This window comes from Typha angustifolia, chromosome 13 (genome assembly GCF_048772165.1).
Source record: "Typha angustifolia cultivar Huaian chromosome 13, ASM4877216v1, whole genome shotgun sequence".
NCBI lineage: Eukaryota > Viridiplantae > Streptophyta > Magnoliopsida > Poales > Typhaceae > Typha > Typha angustifolia.
In genome coordinates, this window is record NC_133251.1 from 6,130,002 (window position 1) to 6,151,968 (window position 21,967).

General features: G+C 38.1%; 2 protein-coding genes across 2 annotated transcripts; both read left to right on the forward strand.

The window, feature by feature from the left end:
* Nucleotides 1-6,801: 6,801 nt before the first annotated feature.
* LOC140774044 (cation transporter HKT2;2-like) lies at nt 6,802-9,177 on the forward strand. Its single transcript, XM_073116875.1, has 3 exons — nt 6,802-7,966; nt 8,065-8,286; nt 8,624-9,177. The coding sequence occupies exons 1-3, from the start codon at nt 6,810-6,812 to the stop codon at nt 8,826-8,828; spliced, it is 1,584 nt and encodes a 527-aa protein (XP_072972976.1). The 5' UTR covers nt 6,802-6,809; the 3' UTR covers nt 8,829-9,177.
* An 11,045-nt stretch (nt 9,178-20,222) lies between these two features.
* LOC140773731 (large ribosomal subunit protein P3-like) lies at nt 20,223-21,735 on the forward strand. Its single transcript, XM_073116441.1, has 2 exons — nt 20,223-20,514; nt 21,397-21,735. The coding sequence occupies exons 1-2, from the start codon at nt 20,317-20,319 to the stop codon at nt 21,568-21,570; spliced, it is 372 nt and encodes a 123-aa protein (XP_072972542.1). The 5' UTR covers nt 20,223-20,316; the 3' UTR covers nt 21,571-21,735.
* The last annotated feature ends 232 nt before the right edge of the window (nt 21,736-21,967 follow it).

The window sequence follows — 21,967 nt, forward strand, 5'->3', positions numbered from 1 at the left end:
AAAAGAAAGGAGATGGGAGAGGGCGTCAATGGCTAGATATAGTTGAGAAGGAGATAAAGGCACAAAGCCAATTTCAATTATTAGATCTTCTCCAATTAGGGTTTCTTCTACATATTTATAGAGGCTCACCCTAGAGACCCATAAACTAAGTTAGAAAACCCTAACAAACCAACGACTTTCGCCATGATGCGTTCGAACGCGCTTGATCGCTTTCAAACGATGAATTACAGTTTTCTGTCATTGCGAAAGTGTGTAGGTGTTTGAACAATCGCGTTATGCATAATTTACGTTTTTTGTTTTTGTGAATGCATGTAGGCCTTTGCATACCAGTTCGAACGCCCCCCAACAAAAATCCTTTTATTTTTTCTAACAAAACTCAACTAAATAGATAGGCTCATCCCAATGAACCTAATATCGCAAGTGGAGCCACCTTGACGTAAGGGTAGCTTCCCGCGGTTGTGGCTGTCGAGTTTGGCCACCCAATGGTCAGCGACGGCTGCGGCGGCCACCACTAGCCAACAATCGGCCCTACGAAGCTAGCCGTGGGTGCCAATGGGCGTGGGAGCGTCGAACCTATGGCCACCAACTGCGGATTTGCTGTAGCACGAATCACCGCGGCTGGTGGTCTTCCAGCCGGTGCCGACGCGAAAGGCAGCCTGGGCTCATGTGCGGGGGCCTCGTGGAAGAGACCGGTCGTGGCGGTAGGGGCCATGAACGTTTGGACAGCCGCCGACAGGAAGCTAGGGTTTTTGGCCCTATCTCCCACCGCGGGTAGGGAAGATGACCTCACGGACACTATTGCAAGCGATTCCGGCATGGCAGCGACATCTGGGAGGGTCTGCAAGGTAGGAGGGGTCCCCACCACTGCCGGAGGAGGGGTTGAGGCCGTGATTTGGGCCGGCTCATCCCCTCCCTCACGGATTGGTAATGGTAGATGCGTTTGGCTTTGTCCCATCATGGCCCGTGGTGCTGGCGGCGCAAGGTGGCCGTGCTGAGTCAGGAGGGCTGTCGCCAAGGCTTGAATAGCTTTGTCCATCCTCTCCATAATGGATCTAGTATCTCATTAGAAAAATCTTTAAAAATCGCCTTCGCCCACGCCGGCAGCTCGTCGTCAACTATTGGTGGTGGTGGTGGGGCCACTAGATCAACTCCCATAGGAACGGAGATGAGATCTTGGTCCTCCATGGTCGATCCCTCCTCGTGGGTCTTGGATCGCGTGTTTACCATCTTCCGAGGAACTTGGCTCTGATACCACTGTTATGGACTAGATCTGGAATGATTCGTTCGTAGGATGATTATAAAAATTTAGGTGGAGGTAGCCTTGTGAGATTGGGTTCTAATGGCTCTAGTTTCACCTAAATCAGACGTCGAAATGAAAAGATAAAAATAAAATAGTGGAGATAGCTCAGGGAGGGCAGAACGATAATTCCTGACATTGTGGCGGTCGTCGGAGGGTGGTGGACGGCCAAGGGTGATGGTGGACGGCCGTGTAGTAGGGTGGCTATTGGAGGTAGGAGGTGGCTAGGGTTTGGATGCTTGAAAGGGATTTACGATTAAGATCTACTCCTATGAAGATAAAGACAATCCAACGGCTAATGTAAAAAAGATAAGGACGAAAATAATAACTGGCTAAACTCATATTTTTCTCAATGATCATTATCAACTCATATCCACCCCTATTTATAGGAGTAAAATTCATAGCGGATCGAATCCACATGTAGATTATCCGATTTATTTGAAATTCAAAACAGAAAGATAAAGCTAAGTAACTAATTTGACTCGACTCAATTTAACTCGACTTAACCTATGTGGTCAGATCGTAACACACTCCTATGGCGAGGCATGTAGGAACATTTAGGACCTATAAGTGGTTAACACAAAATTATGTATGGGCAGGAGTGAGAAAAGAAGTGATGTCTTATATTTGAGCTTGTGAAATCTATCAACCTACCAAGGCGGACTCGACAAAACCAATAGGGTTGCTGCAACCGCTACCTATTCTGGACCAAATTTGGGAAGATGTGGCGATGGATTTTGTTGAAGGACTTCCCTAGGTTAGAGACATATAGTGATAATGGTGGCTGTTGATTGATTGATGAAGAGTGCGCACTTTTCAACTCTAGTGCACCCATACACCGCAAAAGAAGGTAGCAAAACTTTTTGTGAAGGAAATAGTCTTGTTGTATGGACTACTGAGGTCTATAGTTTTAGACCGCGACCTAAGCATTATGAGTCACTTTTGGCAAGAGTACTTCAAGCAGCAAGCTATTAAACTCAAAATGAGTTTGGCATATCATCCGCAAATCAATGAACAATTCGAAGTAGTTAATTGCTGCCTTGAGCAATATTTGCAGTGCCTCGCTAGAGAGCAACTCAAAAGATGGCTAATTTACATACCTTAGGCAGAATACTCATACAATATGGCTCACCACACCGCTATTGTGATGACACACTTCGAGATGGTCTATGGACACGTGCCCCCCATATTGTGATCTTATGATCGATCGAGCGCACCAGATCATTCCAACATAGATAAGGTGCTAACGGAATGAGATGAAGTGCTCAAGCGACTCAAGCTTCACCTAGTAGCAGCAGAGAACTGAATGAACCAAGTGTATAATCACAAACACTAGGATAGAAGCTATGAAGTTGGTGATTGGGTCTATGTTCGACTCCAATCATATGGTAAATCTCGATACGACTTATTCAAAACCAAAAGTTAGCTCATCGCCTTTTTGGTCTATCTCAGATTCTAGGGAAGGTGGGAGCGGTCGCATATAAGTTGGGCTTACTCGAGTCATCTCGAGTTCACCCGGTCTTCCATATATCTAGCTTGATAGCCAGGTTGGTCCAATTGAATAGGTTGTGGCTAAACTATCCAAGCCCGAATCAGAAGCAATTAAGCTCACTCCAGAGAAGGTCCTAGCATGAAAGAGGGTCAGACGCGAAGGATGAATAGTCACAGAGGTGTTAATGAGCTGGGCTAGTCAGACATAGGAACAAGCCACATAGGAACCCAAGGTAACATTGATGGATCGTAATCCTAGGTTTACACTTTGAGGACAAAGTGAGCAGAAGCATGATGCAGTGATGTGATTTGGACTACACTAAGTCATCTCATGCATGGATATAACCTATAGATTTTTTTCTTATTTTGGTTTCTTAGTTTTCTTCAAAAATAAGAATTTTGGCTATCACGTTCGAATGCGGGGAGATCGCATTCGAATGCCCCATTAGAACGCTTGCATATATTATCACATATAGAGAATATGAATTGCGTGTTCGAATGTGCTTGACCCCATTCAAACGAGCTTGGCAAGAATGCATTATTTTTAGGTTTATCATTTGTTAGTTTTGCTTGTTAGGTTAGCCTTTTAATATGTCGAAGGCAACCTATTTGGGATTATCAATGAATATTGTGTTTTCCTTCCTTCTTCCTCTACTCTAACCTTTCTCTCTCCTCGCTCAAACCCTAGCCGTGTGCCACCTCGATGCTAGTTACTCCTAATTCTTCTCGACTGTCGAGTCCTCCCTCCTCCTTGGGATCTCGACCACCTTCTCCCCCCTCTTCCTTCACCCAACAGCACCTTGTGCCACTAAATCCATCACCATCATCTTAGAGTTCTCTCTTTTTTAGTTCTTATTCTTTTTGTGCAAACAACAGTCCTAAGCAAGATACTCTTTTTTGTCACAGATGTAGCATTTGCTCTTTAACTTTTTTGCATCACCACCTTTAGAGTATTTGCTGGTATGCTTTTTTTTTCTTATCATTTGTAGACTCCACCGCATTTCCCTTACACACATTCTAATTTATATTTTTTTTCAGCAATATAGTTGTTCTTTTCTATTCTCAACCTGACAATAAGTTTTTCAAATATCATCTGCTTATGCTAGTGTTTTAGGTAATTTCTAAAATCCCTCCAAAACGGTGATATATTTTCAATAATACCAACCACTCAGAATGATCCATTAACCACCATTCCTTCAGCGTGGATCTCATGAATTATCACTTTAAGGTTTTGCACCTGGTTAATCACTAGTTTATTGTTAACCATTTTGTACTCAAAAAATTTACCGACAATAAATTTCTTTGCACTAACATCTTTAGTCTTGTACTTTTTATCTAAAGATTCTCAAAATTACTTAGACGCTGAACTGTACACGTTGTAAAATGAGTTGTCCAGTTCGTTGGATTGAGAAAATACGAGTGAAAAGGGAAAAAAAAAGAGAAAGAAAGAGAAGAGCACATAAAATAATTTGTTTCCCTCTTGTTTGGATATATATGAAAGAAAAAAAAATACAAAAAGAGATAGTATTTAGTTTTCTCTTCCCTCTCTACCTTTGGAGAGGAAAATGTGATCCTTAGATGGCTCTATTTTTCTCACTTTTTTCTTCATCCTATCCTATAATTTCTATTCAAACAACATAAAATCATTTCTCTTATTCTCTCTCAGCTCTCTTATATTCTCACTCTTCAATCTTATTCTCTCACCCAATCACGGAGATAATGGTATATTGGGATATCTTTTGTTATTCTATCTTTCTGGTTAGGATTAACAAGTAAAAATTAGCCTAACTCCACAAGATCTTAAAGGAAATTGCAAAATGGAATTGTATCTCTAGGATTTTCCAAGTACTAGGTGACAAAAAGATTCACAATGCCGCGTTGATTTATCTATTGTCTTTAGTGCGGAATGCCACGTTTTCTTTTCCCCCAGTAAATTATTCTTTTATAATCTTCTCCCTCTGCACCTCTCACAACCTCCCACTTGTAAAACAAAAGATTTTTCCAAGTTGGAGCCACCCAAAAGACAAACCAAGTCTCAAATCATCTATTATAAGTATTAGGAAGTTATAGAATTGAAGGAAATTAGTTTAGTTATATTTTTCACCCTTGAATATGACAAAGTTATCACAGTGATTGGTTGTTAAGAAATAAAAAGGAAGAAAGTGGTGAAAAGATTTTAGAAAAACATCTTCTAGTACTTCCTAAAACTCATGAGTGTTTAGTGAAAGTAGATAATTATGGTGAAAAGATTTTAGAAAAACATCTTCTAGTACTTCCTAAAACTCATGAGTGTTTAGTGAAAGAAAAGATTTTAGAAAAACATCTTCTAGTACTTCCTAAAAGTTAGAAGTGTTTAGTGAAAGTAGATAATTATGATAATTAATGATGATATGCAAGGTGAAAAAGTGTAGCTCTCTTTCTCTAGAAGATTTAAATGAGCCAAAAATAACAAAGTAAGATAGTTCTAGAAAAGTAGAGGAACTAATTATTCTATCTTCTTCATTCAAATACTATAAAATTATAGAATTGCAAAAAATTAAGGACTTACAAAATTTTATTACTTTCTTTTTCAGCAACCTAACTAGTGTTGCATTTTAGTTAGTATAAGATATAGATTCTTTTGGGTGCAATATATTAGGTCTAACTAGTATTGCTTGGAAGTAATGCCGCCTTTAATATTTGGTTTCAGAGCTCATTGTAAGCTCAACTTCGCAAGTGACCTTCATTGTTTGATTCCGAAGATCTTTGCAGGCTTGCATGCTTGCATTGCCACAAGTGACCTGGTATGGTTAGCTTGGTTTTATTTTATTAAACACTTTACACCTTCACCGTTATGAACGTTTGAGCGTTTATTATTATTATTATTATTATTATTATTATTATTATTATTATTATTATTATTATTATTATAGAAGTCCTCAATATAGCTTAGTAAGATAGTTGCAGGTTCATCAATAGTTTACCAAACTTTGGTTTCTGGAGGGAAATTAAAAAAGCATTTATTTTGGAGGAAAATTAAGTACTCATAAGAGAGTATATAAAATTTGAGTATTATTATTACCTTTATAATGACATAAAAAGTTAAAAAATATTGGGTTAAATATATTTTTACCTCCTGTACTTATACCCAAAATTAATTTACCCATTGTATTTTAAAAAGTCTTAAACCAATCCTTATACTTATAAAGTGAGACCGTCAATTTTTTTGTTAAATTTAACCAAGCACTATAACTATTTTGGTAATTTGCTGGACTATATCAAAATATGTATATCTTCTCTAACAAACACGATTGGGACATTTTAGTTATTTTGGTGTCATTTAGTTAAATTTTATAAAAAAAACTAACAGTTTTACTTTATTCATAAGTATAAGGACTGATTTGAAACTTTTTAAAGTACAGCTGAACAAAGTGATGTTGGGCATAAATACAGGGGGTAAATGCATTTAACTTAAAAATATTTTATTTCAAGAGAAACTAAAATTTTGTAAAAGACAAATGAGAATTATTTCATAGGCAAATTTGTAATTTAGAGCTAATTCAAACTAATCCACATTTTATTTTTCTCTCTCCTCTCTACTTGTGAAAATAGTTAGATATACTACTATTATTTGGTCATTAATTATGATTAATGTTCGGTGACAAAGATCAAAGAAAATTCCTAGCCTCCTAACAAAAATTCTTATTCTAAAATATAAACTTGAACCAAATACAAATAAGCTCTTGGATCAACCAATGTCCAACAACCAGCGGTCAAGGCTAAAAGCCAATCAATCGTGTCTCTCATCAGGCTGATGTTTAGAGACCGGTGGGTCAAATAATTTCATCTTTTTTGCAAATAATCACCTATACTTTTTATTATTGCGAAGGAAACCTCCTCTTACTTAGACAATGGGAGACGACAGGGTCTATATAAAGCTGGAAACCCCAGTATCCGTTGTGCCATTCCGAGTTCCCACCAAAACGAGCTATAAAACATCTGTGCATTCCTCCCTCTGGAGATGCCATTCTCTCTCAGTCAAATGAGAAGCTGGGCCGATGCATTCCTACTCAATAGAACGCACAGCTTCTTTCGTGCCAGTAGATACATCTCCCAGTCCATCTTGTTCTTGTATCGATTCTTCTCATTCTATGTTCACACCTTTTGGATTCAGCTGCTCTATTTTGCTTGCATTTCCTTGTTTGGTTCTTTCCTTCTTGTGATACTCAAGCCCAGCAACCCTTCCTTTAGTAGCTCCTATGTGGACATGCTCTACTTGTCGACATCCGCTGTTACGGATTCAGGTCTTGCCACTGTCAAGATGGAGGACCTTTCGAGTTCGCAAATAGTCGTTCTAACCTTGTTGATGTTTCTAGGAGGCGAAGTCTTTGTTAGTTTGATATGTCTTGGATTAGGAGGTTGTAAGTATAAGAAGCCAGAGCTTAGCGTCAGCAGAGTTGATTCAGTTCGTATAGAACTAGATGTTATGAATCCTTCAAGAACCATTGATCACATTGAGTCAGGTTTAGATGATGGTGTCTCAGAAATTTCTTCAACTGATAGTAATTATCTGAGGCAGAGTTGTACAAGATACTTGGGCTTCGTTATCTTGGGTTATGTTATCCTGTTCCATGTGGCCGGCTCTGTGTTCATCCTCTTGTATTTAGTTCTTATTTCTAGCTCAAGAGATGTACTTAAACAGAAGGGTATCAATGTGGTGCTCTTCTCAATCTCTGTCGCTGTTTCATCATTCGCTAATGGAGGATTGATACCGACGAACGAGAACATGGCGATCTTTTCAAAGAACTCGGGTCTCCTCCTCATAATTATCCCTCAAATCCTCGCAGGCAACACGCTGTTCCCTCTGTTCCTGAAGCTGGTAATCTGGGCCCTGAGGAGTCTGACTAAATCTGAAGAACCCAAGCATATGATTCAGAATCCTAGAAAGATGAGATTCGAGCATCTGCTCCCTACTTCGCCAGTGGCCTTCTTGTCGGCGACCGTTGTCGGTTTCGTGGCTGTCATGGTTGTACTATTTTGCTCGATGAATTGGAACTCCGCGGTCTTTGATGGTATGAATTCTTATCAGAAGGTTGTGAATGCGTTGTTTATGGCGGTAAATACTCGGCATTCCGGTGAGAATTCCGTCGATCCATCCATCATCGCCCCTGCTGTTCTATTGTTATTCATTGTTATGATGTAAGCTTTTCCTCTTCTTCTTTCTTTCTCTCTGTTATATTAAATTGTTCTTACTTAATAACAAGTGATGATAACACCCACTCTGTTGTAATTTATAGGTACCTTCCAGCTTCAACAACAATTGCACCCCCTCAAGAAGAGACTAGTCCCGAGGGGAATAAGAAGGAGACTTCAAGAAAATCTTTAGCGCAGTACCTAATAATGCCGCAATTCTCCTGCGTCGTCGTCTTTGTGATCGTCGCGTGCATCACAGAGAGAAGAATGCTATCACGAGATCCGCTTAACTTCTCCACTTTGAACATGATTTTTGAAGTCATAAGGTCAGCCTCCACTGCTTATCACTCTTACGATAACTACCTGATAGATGAAATTGGGCACAAAATAAGTAGAGAAATAAGCAATGGAGAAAGAAAAAGAAAAAAAAATACAACCCCATCACCATCAAATCAAAGCTAAAAGAGATGATATTTTAATTAACCAAGCCTTTTAGTTAATTATGCTATGAATTGCAGGCAAAGATATTATTAAATCATCAACTATTCTGAAAGCTTAAACCGATAGAGAACTGTGATTTTATACTAATATGCTTTAGCAAATATCATCTTCAATTTACCCACCTTAAAGAATTCTAATTTGGTCTCTTATTATATCATGCAGTGCATATGGGAATGTAGGGTTATCTATGGGCTATAGTTGTTCGCGATTACTAAAACTACACCCTGATAGCATCTGCGAAGACAAACCGTATAGCTTTTCTGGCTGGTGGAGTGTGGAAGGGAAGCTACTTTTGGTGATCGTCATGTTCTACGGGAAGCTTAGAAAGTTTAGCATGAGAACTGGTAAAGCTTGGAAGCTTGGTTAAGTCAAATTTGAGTGCTATACGCATGAAGTTCTAGTTCTTCTCCCAAAAAAGGGAACCTTTGCAGGGGAAGTCTCAATGGTGGCTGCTGCAATCTCTAATGTAAGTTCACGGTTTACATAACATACTTATACATGACATCGGCAGAAATATAATGAAAAAGTTTAAGCACCAAAGGAGAGAGAGTACATTAACCAGGCTAGATGGATAGGAATGAAGGAATGGCATATGTGATTAATTTCAGGGTACAAACTAGTGTACTTACAATATGCTTTCAGTGACACAACTTGTAATTCCAAAAATTGGAAGGTATCATAAAGATATTTTATGCATGGAGTCACCTTTATGCCTACGAGAATTCAGCAATATATGCATGCCTTACATATAATAGCATCGCTCTCTAATAGCTTCGGCTTTAAAGATATAGTAGTAATTTAACACATATACCATCGGAGGAGATCGTGGGTTCTAATCGTACCATACAGGTTCGCCATAAAATTACATAACTATTATCACCATCATTCTCTATCAATTTAACCTTTCAATACGATGAGCTACGTTATGTAAACAATTCTTTCATTTTTCAGAAACACTTTAGAAAGAAGCTTAGCTTTTCAGCTACTTCTCTTTACGATAAATAGTGTCATGAGTCCTGATAAATATGCAATGATAAGTACGATGCTCCATGTAATGGAAATAAAAATACAACTTAGTAGTTACTATTAAATATTTCTATCCTGTAAGACATCCCATTCATCAGACGTATATATTTACACCAACGCTGTAAAGGATCACAGCATTCCACTTTGGAATATGCCAGTCAACTAACAATGCCGCACGTCATATGGAAATTCTAAGGTTGCATGAGATTAGAAGTCTGAAGGCATACATTGTAGACCTAGCTAGTAGAAGATTCACCTGGAACTCCCTGGTTCGATAGCTCCTTATATATACCTTCCTCGAACCTCGCCTGCTGCTCGTTTCGTTAGTGAGAGGGGACGTTCAAAGATCGTCTCTTTGGCTTTATTTGACCGCCATTATTTGCACCCACTTGGGGTTTTTTAACTCAATTATTGCAGGAAGAGTACTAGAAGGTAGATTAAGTTAGAAGAGTCCATATGAATTAATTGTTTGCCTCCATTATTGACGTTTAAAACAAAACGAAGCCCTCATAATAGAGGAGGATTTTATTACGGGACAGTGACGTGAAGTCTTCTCCAGAATCACAAGATGTAGCAACTGGTGGACCAGATCAGATTTTGTAGAGCAAGTCTGACAAAATTATAGGTGGGGATATTGTTAACCCTGCTGATATAACCAACTCCGTTGGAGGTAAAGCAGGTCAACCACCTCATACGATCATGGATAATATGAAGAACTGTCCAGCTAATATCACTAGATGTATCATTAACCCAGCTAACAAGGATTAATGAATTGATAACGAGCTAGTTCGACCCCAATTAATAAGGATTAATGAACAGCCATGGCTAATGGAGCCAGACCACTTGCAACCCTAGCCTGACACGAGCCAAACTTGTGGCAGTATGACCCACGTGACTAGCGTCTACTGTGAGGTCGTTCCGTGGTCACTATAATGGACCATATTGGGAAATTCAAGCTCAAATTATCAAGCTTGATTTTTTAAAGTTTTTAGGAAAAGACCGACTAGATTGGATCTTCCTAGCAAAACAATTTTTCATGCATCATGATATATCATACCACTAAAAAAAATCTAGCTTGCATCATTCCACTTAGAGTGAGTTACTGTCTCGAGAGGTGCTAAGATCAATTCAACAACCGCATTAAGTGATCCTTATAATTAAATTATTATTTTAGTTGTTGATTTAATCCTTGTAAAAATGATTTGTAATTTTCAAGTAGATTTAAGAGTTTTTGCATAAAATGCTCTCATTAGTTTCTAATTATTTCCTTCTCTTTAAGTTTTTGGTATATATATAATTATACGATATCGATACAGTCCATCTTTGCCTAGTATTAAATTTTTATTTCCTAAAAATAGTAATAAATACAATTTTCTCTGTGTACACTATTTCTTTTCTGCATTTGTTTTCCTCTCTTAGAGAAAAAGAGAACGGATCCTTAAATCTAATAAGGGCAAAAAAAAACCCTAAGAAATATCGTCACATATATTCATCATCTTCTCAGCAAATTCAACAAAATCGAGATATCTCATAATTTTTTAGAATTAAAAATTGGGCTGCTCAGGAAAACAGGCTAGGAAGAACTCTTCTTCTTCTTTTTTGAGAAGGCTTAAGGATGCTTGAGTTAAGCTCTATTTTATGTGGTGATGCTTTCTGTATTATACGTGCGGGACACTGTTGTGTAATTTTTGACGCCTCGCATTCATAACTTTAAAAAAGAAAGAAGAAAAAAAAAGAAAAAAAAAAAAGAACACATGGAGTATACCTTTAGATGAGACACGAAACACCAGCAACTGACATTTCCGACCACTTGAAAATTTCATGATTCGGTTGTTGGTGCGTGAGAAAGAAGACTCAAGTCAAGGGCTCTTCTCCCACGTTTGCATGGGAAGAAAGTATCAAAACAATAGTTTGTGTGTATGTATATATATATATATAAGCTTTCTTGCTTCCACGATGTGAGGATTATTTTAATACAAGAAATTAATGGAAGGGAATGAATCTGAGAATATTTTAAGTTTTTCGATTGAGATGGAACTTCAGTTTATTGATATTGAACACGATGCAAGAACCGATCTCTACGATTTGTATTTGTTATTATTGTAATGTGACTGTGATTATATATTATAATTACAATTTATGAGACCTAATAATCGGTCTTTTGGTGTACAAGTTGGAGCACCCATAGGAATGCCCCTGTGTTAATTCGACAAGTTAGCTCACTTGCTTGATGCAGTATTCAACCACGACTCAATCTCAATCAAAGAACCAAACAAATGGTTTGAGAATTTTCACATATAAACCACGTGATTTCCCGTCAAATTTGTAGATTAATGAAAGATAGAAAGGTGGCAGATCCCTTTCTAACTAGTCCAAGAGAGTGAAATGCGTCCATAACTAGTATCAAATGTATACCAAATGATACACGAAATGAAATGCGTGTGTGAACTTGATAGAATAATTGGATCAAAGTGAAGGTTATTTTGACCCGAAAGGATATTTGGATTCTTGTGGACCCAGTTAGTCAAAATAGAGAGCCTACCTTGTGATCTTGATGGGTCCTAATTGGGTTCTTTTTGTCAAGGAAGCTTCGATACTACTAACCTTCTTTTCCATATAAAAAGTTGCTAGTGGAGAGGTAGATTAGGAGAGAGGAAAAAGGAAAAGTTAAAAAGTAAACTGGGGGTAAGTAGGAGAAAGTGAAATGGGAAGCTAGCTAGCTACGCGTTCATTCTCGCCATGCACCACTAATTTTATTGTCACATTGTATATTGTGATTCATGGCATTTTTTTGGTGCCTTCTTGGCTCTTAGTAGTGGAAGATCTGAATCACTGAGGAATTTCTAAGAGCCTACTATGTGTAGGGTTAGACTATTAACCCTTTTATTTACTTTTATTTTTGTGGCTGATAACTTCAACACGTTGGAAATGGGTCAACTATTCCACATGTATTGGAACTTGGAAGAGGTCCTCCAACTCATAACTATTTCTTTTTTCTTAATAAAAAGGTAAAACTTCATCACACCTCAAGTGTATCTCTAGCCAAAATTATTTAAAACTTAAGTAATCTTAATTCATCCCAGCAAAAATTAGAGTTACTATATTTATAATGACATGCCACTCAATGAGACACTTGATTAACCTGACATAATTCAAAATTTGTAATTGGACTAGAAGTTAAGATGGTCCTAGTTCAATATTTGGTGGGCAGTTGAGGAGTCCAATGACTGTGCTAGTAGTAGTTATTATAATTAGTAGTAGTAGTAGTATTATTGAGAAAATATTTTAGTCACTACTTGGCACGTGAGAGTTGCAATAGGCTTATTCATGTATCACTTTCTCTTGGGATAAAGTTAATACTAGTATAATTCTAATTTTTTATAGTATCATTAAAAATTTGATATCTGGTATTATATTATTCTAGTATTTAGTTGTATACTAGTATAGCGGAAGATAAAAAAAAAGGGAGAGCTAATAATAATTAATAAATATAAAAATATTAGATGGAATATCATATAAGAGGAGAGAAATAGGTATTCATGTTGGGCCTTAGACATGAGCATCGGACAGATCGGGCCGGATTTGGGCCGAACTTTTCGGGCCAACCGGGCTTAAATATTTGTTCATAGTCCGACTACCAATCACTAGGACCGGGCTAGAAAAGTCTAGCCCGTTATCGCCCGTCGATCTGTGAGAGATCGGGCTTGTCGAATTGGCCCGACCCACCAATCACTCGGCCCAACCCACTATTTAACTATGTTTAGAAATTTGTTTACTGTTAGCTTATTTTAAAAATAATAATTTTGTTCCTCCATTTAAAAAATAATAATAATAAATTAAAAAATTTAAAGGTGTGCTTTAAAAAAAATGGTACAGCATGAAAATTTTCGTTAGTTTTCACAAAGGGGAGTGCTACTATAGCAAAAAGGGCAGGCTGAATGAGCGGGCTTTCAGTTCGGGTAGGGCGGTCGAAGGGCTATGCCACCCATGGGTACTTCGGGCTCAGGCGGGGCCGGGCTTAGCCCGGTCCAAACTGGGCCGAGCACAGCCGGGCTGGGGCATTTGATCAAGTCTATTGGGCCTAGACTTCATAGAATCCTTGGTCCAAAGAAACCAACTCCAGCCTGATACTACTTGCTAGTTGCTACCACAAGTTGGCCAGTTGGGACTCAAAGTAAGCAAAAATAATTCTGAGATTGTTCTGCTCGATAACACGGAGGGGATTGCTTCCGGCCAATCTTTAGCGCTGTGATCCCTCTTGAACAAGAAATGGCCCTTCTAAGGGAATGATCAAAAACGTTTGTGCACACAGCCAACAATAAATTGGCACTTGGTGCTTCCAGAAAATCATTGTATCTCCATTAGCAACAACGAGATATTGATTGATTCATTCGTCGGAAGAGTTCCGCGTTGTATAAAAGAAAAAGAAAAAGATAAACTTTCGTGTTGCATATCTACCCTCTGTAATTTGGTTAGGAGCCTTAATGAGTCAATGTAAATGGGATCATTGGTTCAACTAATCAAATCCCTGCTGCATCTGTCAGAATTGTTATGCATCATTCCAGTTTAGTTACAATTATGGACCTTAATATCGGGTTGGAACTTAAAAACGGACAGACTTGAGTTTTTTGGTTCGCCAAGACTCCGTTTCTTGAAAATAGTGTAAGATATTGTCATAAATAATATAAAATAAAATATATTAAATTGGGCTATTTTATTAAAAAAATAGTGTTGCAGAAAACACAGTTGAAAGTGTGTTTATTTTAATAAGTTCGAACGAGATTAATTCATTCAAATAGAAGTTTTCGGGGAGAGCAAATTCTATCCAATATTTAAAACCTGTTCAAATGACTTTCAAAAATTAGTTATTTTTTATTAAAAAAAACCTCTATTTGATTCAAAAGAGGTCGAATAAGACCGCTACTAATAAGAAGTGATGCTTATTTCATCTCAAAAGATTTTTAATTAAAGAGCACTAGAGCATCTAAAAAAGATCCTCCTCTCTTCATATAAAAGTATTTATTTTTAAATTTTTTTCTTGATTTTTGGATTAGTGATTGGTCCCAAATTCTTTGGAAGTACGGTCCTTAAAATCTTAATTACAAAGATATTGAGTTCTAGAATATAATTTCAAGAATTCATCTGTACCTCGGTAGGAAAATTACTATCTTAAAACAAACTTCTAGCGTCATGCCTAAAAAAATCTAAAATTTTATTTTAATTCCACTCTACTTCACAAATTTCTCTAACAAATAGATTGTCTCATATAAAAAAAAAATACTGGGTGCATATCTCTTTGTTATATCTAAATATGTATAAATAGTGACTAACAGAGAGAGATTTGCCATTTTAACCAATAATTATTTTCCAGTTTGGAACACAGGAAACAAAACTAACAATTAGATGGCACTTGGTGAAAACATTGGCGATTTCATCCTTTATTAACAACATTTTCATGTGTGAAGTGGTAATCTACTTCCATGTGTTTAGTCCAATCCTAAAATTTTGTATCGGTAGGCAGTGCAAATGCACTTATATTATCACACTAAAGTATGGGTGGAGAATTAAGAATAATCTTTAATCCTCAAGAAACTATTTGTAGGCCTCTTGCTAGCTACATTCAAATCCTGCATATCTACTCAACTTAACAAGCTAGTCTGTTGCTTTGTTTGTGGCTCAGGAGATATGCTTTACAATGTAATAGGGATACAAGAGAGAAAATAACATGTAGTCACCAATCAGAGAAGATAATGTCCAAGGGTTTGGAAGAACACCCCTTTGAGGATGTTGAGGAGCACTTGAGAGTCTAGTTCTACTTCCACGTGTGATATACTGAAGTTCCAAATAGCAATTATCCGATCTTTTAAGGGCGGCAGCTTCTGTAGAGATTGGCGTTTAGAAAATACCAAAGTAATTGCCGGCTAGAATTGGAAAGCCTGATGAGGAATGCAAAATGAAGCCTCTCTTTCATAATCCAAGAGCCCTCAGCCCATGACGAGTTGGGCGACCCAACCGAACAAAACTTATTGAATTATTGACATGAGCTAAGGAACGTGAAAAGAGAAGATGATTAATCGTTTCATCAAAGAGGCCATAAACATGACAAGTTCTTGAGGAGCTTAGGTCTAGCTCGGCCAACATGGTAGGAGTAGGTAACTAATTCCCAATTTTGATCTTTGATGGGATCTTTAACTGCCAAATTTATTTTCGGTTGTTCTAAGCAGTGGGGCCTTCGGTTAGATCTCATTGATCATGTTATAAAATGACTTGGTAGTAGCTTGGCCCATGGGATTCGAGTGCTAGATCCATTTATTTAGTCCTTCGCTAAGTGGAAGGTAGATAGAAAAGACCTTCTCACTTAGCGTAGGCCCAAATAAGTCCAACACCCTATCCTCAAGGCAAGACTTAATTCTCATTAGTTCTTAAACTTTATGAACCAAGTTAACTAAGTTTATTTTAATAAGTGTAGACCACTTAATTAAAAGGGATCTAGTGCAACCAAGAATCCTTTTAGATAGAAGTGGTATTTCCATTCTTAGCAAGCCTAAAATAATCCAAACAGGTGTGTAGCAAAGCCTCTTTCAAGAGCCTCCAGCTCCAAGCCACTTTTTTTATCTTCTTGATATGCCAAGGGTGAATGTCTTCATATTTGGCTTGGACAGTCCAAATGCCATCCGAGCTATTTAAAATGTCAAGAACTCGTTTTGTCACCAGGGACTAGCGGACCGATTAGAAATTACGAATGGCAAGACCACTATGGAGTTTGTGTTTGGATATAAGGTCCTATTCGATGAGGTGAATGCCCCTCTTACCCTTATTCTTATCCCAAAAGAATTATCAAGCTCTCTTCTGTTACGAACCGACTTGTCTAGTTCTATTTGATGTGTATCCTCATTGCTCAATACTTGTCTTCTATTAGTACCACATCCTCGAAGGCCTCCTTTAAGATTCTAAGCCTTAAAGCTCTCACGTCAGCTTGTATGTCTCCCCGCAGCCTCGAGATAAAAGTGGTAAGAAATTGTTGATCGGTCCAAAGAGGTTGGCAACGGCTACTTATTCTCTCAAATTTTTCTTGGTATGCTCCAATTGTGGTCTTTTATACAGTCTTTGAGAGGAGAGCATTGAAGTTTTCATACCCCGACGCTCTAAATCGCCGCGTGATATTGGTGCAGAAATTGGCCTAACTTTCAATTGTATTTGCGCATTGGCTGCCCGAAAACAATGAAGTGTGGCATCTTCAAGATGAAAACTCGCAAGTGTCACCTTATACTCTTTTGTTGTACCTTAGTACATAAAAAATTGTTTCGCCCTATACAACAAATCAATCGGGTCGCAGCCTTTGAACTTCGGAAAGTCGAGATGCACAGTTCGCCCACGGATACCATTGTCTTGGTCTGGATCATATCCGAGCCCTTGTCTAACCTGAAGAGGATGCATCATGAATAGTTGATGATCCCTCCTTCGGTTTATGTTAACCCGACACGGTTCCAGTTTGTTTTGCTCTGCCCAAGGGTCTAGACCTCCAAGATGATCTCCATTTATGTTTGCTCGACGAACGGGCTCACCCACAAATTGGCCTGGTGGAACCATCCTTGCTGGTCTCTACCCAAAGGGTTATGGCAGCAGGGGTTCTTGCTAGTGAAGATTATGAATCGGTGGCGGAGGGTTCATGGTGGTAGACTCACATTGGTGCGTTTTTTATCGCCATAGCTTCTCTTGTCGCCCGTATTTCCCACATTATCTCCATCATCATCTATTGTTGATGGCCATATGTTCAAAAAGAGATCTGATAGGTTAAAAAAAATTTCCTCAAGATCTGAATTTATTGTAAGAAGCAGTACGCGCAATCGAGGGAAAATATTCACCAAATATTCTTCCGTAGTCAAAAAATTATAAAACCAAGTGGAATCAACCCGTAACTCCTTTTTGTATTACGCCCTTTGTAGATTTAAACTGCAATTAGGACAAAAACACGATATAGTGCAAATGATGGCGGTGGTGATGGGTGGAGTGGATGCTAGGGTTATGGATGATAGTAGAGATGAGAATGAATGGTTGATGTAGTTTAAGGGATAAAGACGAACAGGAAGAAGTGGTCAAAATCTCAAGGAGAGGGAGGACTCGACAGATGAAGGAGATTAGAAGTTAGGAGAGATCTTGCCAACAGTAGAGGTGGCTGGTTGGTGAAGAGGTAGGAGGGAGATTAGGGTAGAGAGACTAGAGAGAAGATAGAGAGGCAAGAAACCAATATTCTATAAGCATAATGATTTTAGCTACCATTCATACCTTTATAGAGGCTAGCCAACAAGCCAAAATAATAATTATTAACCCTAATTCTAGTGGACTCCCGCTGATCGCGTTAGAATGCGGAGATTATTCGGTGAATATTTTTCCTCGGTGGCGTAGACTACTTCCTGCGATAAATTTAGATCTTGAAGGAATCGTTTCGTAATCTATCAAGATCCAATCATGGCTTGAACGCTAGGCTCTTCCGTATTCAGATTCGAGCAAGCAGTTTTACGGGTGGAAGTTCCCACAACTGTTTCCCCCTCCTCCATTGGGGGGATCTCGTCCTCCTCATCTCGCCGTGTGGCCATATTTTTGGTTGTCATCATAAGAAGCGCGTGTCCGAGAAACGGTGGCTCTAATACCAATTGTTGCGAATCAGCTTATCCAGTTCTGTTTGATATGTAAATAGATGAGGAAGGAAAAAAAACTAGCTACAGGTGTGGGCAATGGCCCACCCCATAACCCACCTAGAGGGTTGGGTGAAATGGGCTCAAAGGCCCAATCCATGGTTGGCTATGGGCATGCCATAGCGTGACCCCACCCTATAGCCCACCCAGTAATTGAGGGACCGAGCTCTGCCTTCTTCCTAGAGAAGAAGACAGAGGGAGTAAGGGTAGTGCCACCGGCGATCACCATCGTCAATGGTCAAGTAGTGTTTCTAGCGGCACAAAATAGAGGAGGATTGCACGTGCCTAGCACATGCACTAAGAGAAAGAGATTTTTTTTTCCGGGTGTTACATTTACGGAAAAAAAAAGTCGTGGGAAAGGTCTTCATAAACAATCGAGCAATTTTAAAGAGTATATATGTAAATGCAAAATTTTAGAAGGGTATATATAAAATAAATAAATAATTATATGAAAATACTCTCAACTATTACTCTATATTACTTTCACCCTTTAAAAAGATAAATGGACAGTTACATCACAAACTATTTAATATATTACTAAGCCTCCTCTGTAATATTTCATCACAGATTTAGATAAAAATAATCTTAATTTGACTAACTTAATAGACGGACAAAAATGTCCACATCTTCTTTTTATATCCTCTCTTTAGTAGTATTTATATCAAATTTTTAAGTATCAAATTCTAAAGCGATATTCTCTAATTCCTTTACAATCCATTTCTAACAATACAAGAAAAGAGAAAGTAATCCATATAATTAGTTAGTTAATATTATTTCTAACAAAAAATTTAATGGATGGGCTCAATAATATAATTAGATTATTTAAAGAGTATATCTTCAAGAGTTAAAATATAATAACGTATAAAAGAAAAGATTAATTATATCTACACATTTTGAACTATACCTAGTTTTTACGAGGACCCCATAAACTTTTGCTTTCGTTATAATGTCTGCCCTAAATTTTAAGATAAAGTGAAACGACTAATGACAATAACAAAAGATGTTTAACAATTATTATACCCTTAATAAGTAAATAAGTAAATGAGCTCATCAATTTAGCCAACAAAATAAAATGAAATTAGTAAACTACTTAAATAGCCTCAATGAACTTATAGCTATTTAAGACCTCACTATCGTTTGTCCTTTAGCAAACCCACTTCGAAATCCTCTCAAACTCACTCGTCTCCACCCTTCGCGTTGCCGAAGAATGACTTGTGCCTGTGGCCAGCGAAAGCTCTTTCTTAGGGCGGTGCCCACTAAATCCATCGGTATTGCCTCTCGAGATTTGCATAGTCGCCAATGTTGCCAAACGTGAGACGAAGAAAGGGAAAGGAGGGTAATGTGGCGGATCGGTTTAGAGTCCTTGGTTGGCTAGTGCCAGGCTATTGCAAGTTGGCGGCGGGGAGGCAATGTTGGTGGTAGGGATCTCGACGTCATAGACTTCCGAGGAGAAGTCGGTGACTGAGAAATGGAGGAAATGAAGCATTTAATTTTCTCTCCCTTTTTCGAGGTTTGTATATTTTATGGTACTTGTATATGAAAAGCTTCCAATTTGCCATTCTAACTATATGAGAAGATAAATTTTACTTCTATTTTACTTTTTTTTGTTGTTGTTTTGATTGCACAAGGTTCACAATATGTTCAATAAGATGTAGGAAAATTAAATATTTTTATCCTAATTTAATTAAAGGATCAAAAAAATTTGTACTTTGATCTATATTAATTTGATTGAAATACACAATAAACGTTGGGTATTCTATTTTAATTAGAGGGTTTAAAGGAATAAATTAGAGGGAAGAAGGAAAGCGGAAGAAATCGAGTTCTTTTCACACCGACGAGGGCATTTAGGTTATTTCATATCTAATGTATTTTGATATGACTGTAACATAAGTTTATTTGCTTAATTTATATGACAATAAAAATTTTCAAAAGTTTTTAGGGGGCGTATTGTAATTTAAACAAACGTTAGGGTCAAAATAGGGTTTGACGGGGGGCATTTCCGTCTTTAGAAGTAAACCAGACAGCTTAAATGCGAGGGCTGCGGGTTAGGGTTTCTACCACGCCGCAAAGAGAAGAGTTCGAAACAGGGAGAAGAGAAGCTGCAATCTAGGGTTTGGGTCAGAATTCAGAGTGATGGGCGTGTTCACGTTCGTGTGCAGGAGCTCGGGATCGGAGTGGAGCGCGAAGCAGCTCTCCGGAGACCTCGAGGCCTCCGCCGCCACCACCTATGAGCTCCAGCGCCGCCTCGTCAACGCTGCCGTCTCTTCCGACTCCTCTGGCGGCGTCCAGTCCTCCTTCTCTTTCGTCACCCCGTCCTCCGCCGTCTTCCAGGTCTGCGTCCATCTCTTCTTGATCTCGCCGTGCTTTTAAGGCGATTGTTTGATTCTTATATGGAACCGCTCTGTTGTATTGAGAAGTAAATTTGATTTATCTTGGGAATAAGTTGGTATGATTACTTTCAGTTAAGAATCTTAGAGTTGATTCCATCTCGAAGTATCTTTTGATAATAATTGGCATTTTAATTTCTTCGATGCCAATTAGATGTTATCCGACGCTTTAGAAGGTCTTGATCATTGTAACTAACATGTAGTATTTTAGATGCTATTTGAGGAGTTTGTTTGTGTAGTCCATTTCATTAGCTACTTCGATTAATGAACTGCTACTCTCCAATGTGATCACGAGCGGGATAACTCTAATGCCGTCAGGAGTTCATTTCTTTCTTTTACTTTTCAAAGCATCATATTATTGCTCTAGTCTAGTATTAGATGGTACATAAAGTAACATCTAATTGAGGAAGGAGTAAAAGGGTTTTATCAATTAGTGCAATGGTTATGCTTATAGCATTAATTCGATTTATGGGCCTTTTGATTTTGCTAATACTTCTATGCTAATATTTCTTTACTATGCATCTAATTGCTGTACATTAGTAGCTGCTGGATGTTTTATATCATTTTCAGTGTACATTTGGTTTAGTATATATCAATTAAATCCAATTTCTTCCAAATGCTAAACGAGCTCAAATGCGTGAGTTTAGGATGTTCCTCGCTCTCTTCTTAATTTCTGTTTACTTAAGTCCTGATCGTAGTGTAAGTTCTTTGTTTGGTAGGAAAAGATCTTTGCAGTATTTCGTTCTTATCTTGATGTGTCTCTCGATATGTCCTAAGTGTTTCATTGTCTAATAATGGTATTTGATTTGGACTGAAACATTCTCAGGTCATAATTGGCGGAGGTGGTGGTGGGGCATTCATTGGTGGTGGTGCTCCCTCAGGTGGTGCTGCCGCAGCAGCCTCTGCCGGTGGTGCTGCTCCTGAGGCACCTCCTGCCGAGGAGAAGAAGGAAGAGAAAGAAGAAAGCGACGATGATATGGGATTCTCGCTCTTTGATTAGATATTCTCTCAGTTTCGGAGGATTATTTTGGCTCTAGTAGATTTGGTTTGCTCTGAGTATGTTTCTTTAGGAATTTTCAGTAATGAAGACTTTGGACGAGCATTTGGTTGTTTGAACAATTTCATGACATTATGTTTATTATAATATTTTATATTTCTAAGGTTCTGTTTCCTCTCTTTCCTTTCTCAATTGGATGAGCTGAGAAATATGATTGCAAAAGCATCATATAAGAGCCTACCCTAGATATTTGGAATTCGCCTTAGTATTTGTAGTGTAAGCACTCGCACTTAATGGCAAATCCTATTTTATTCTCAACGTTGTTTGTCAGTGATCAGCAGTAGCAAGTATTTGCTGCAAGTTCTTCTAAACATATAACTTTTTAGTACGTTTTATTTAC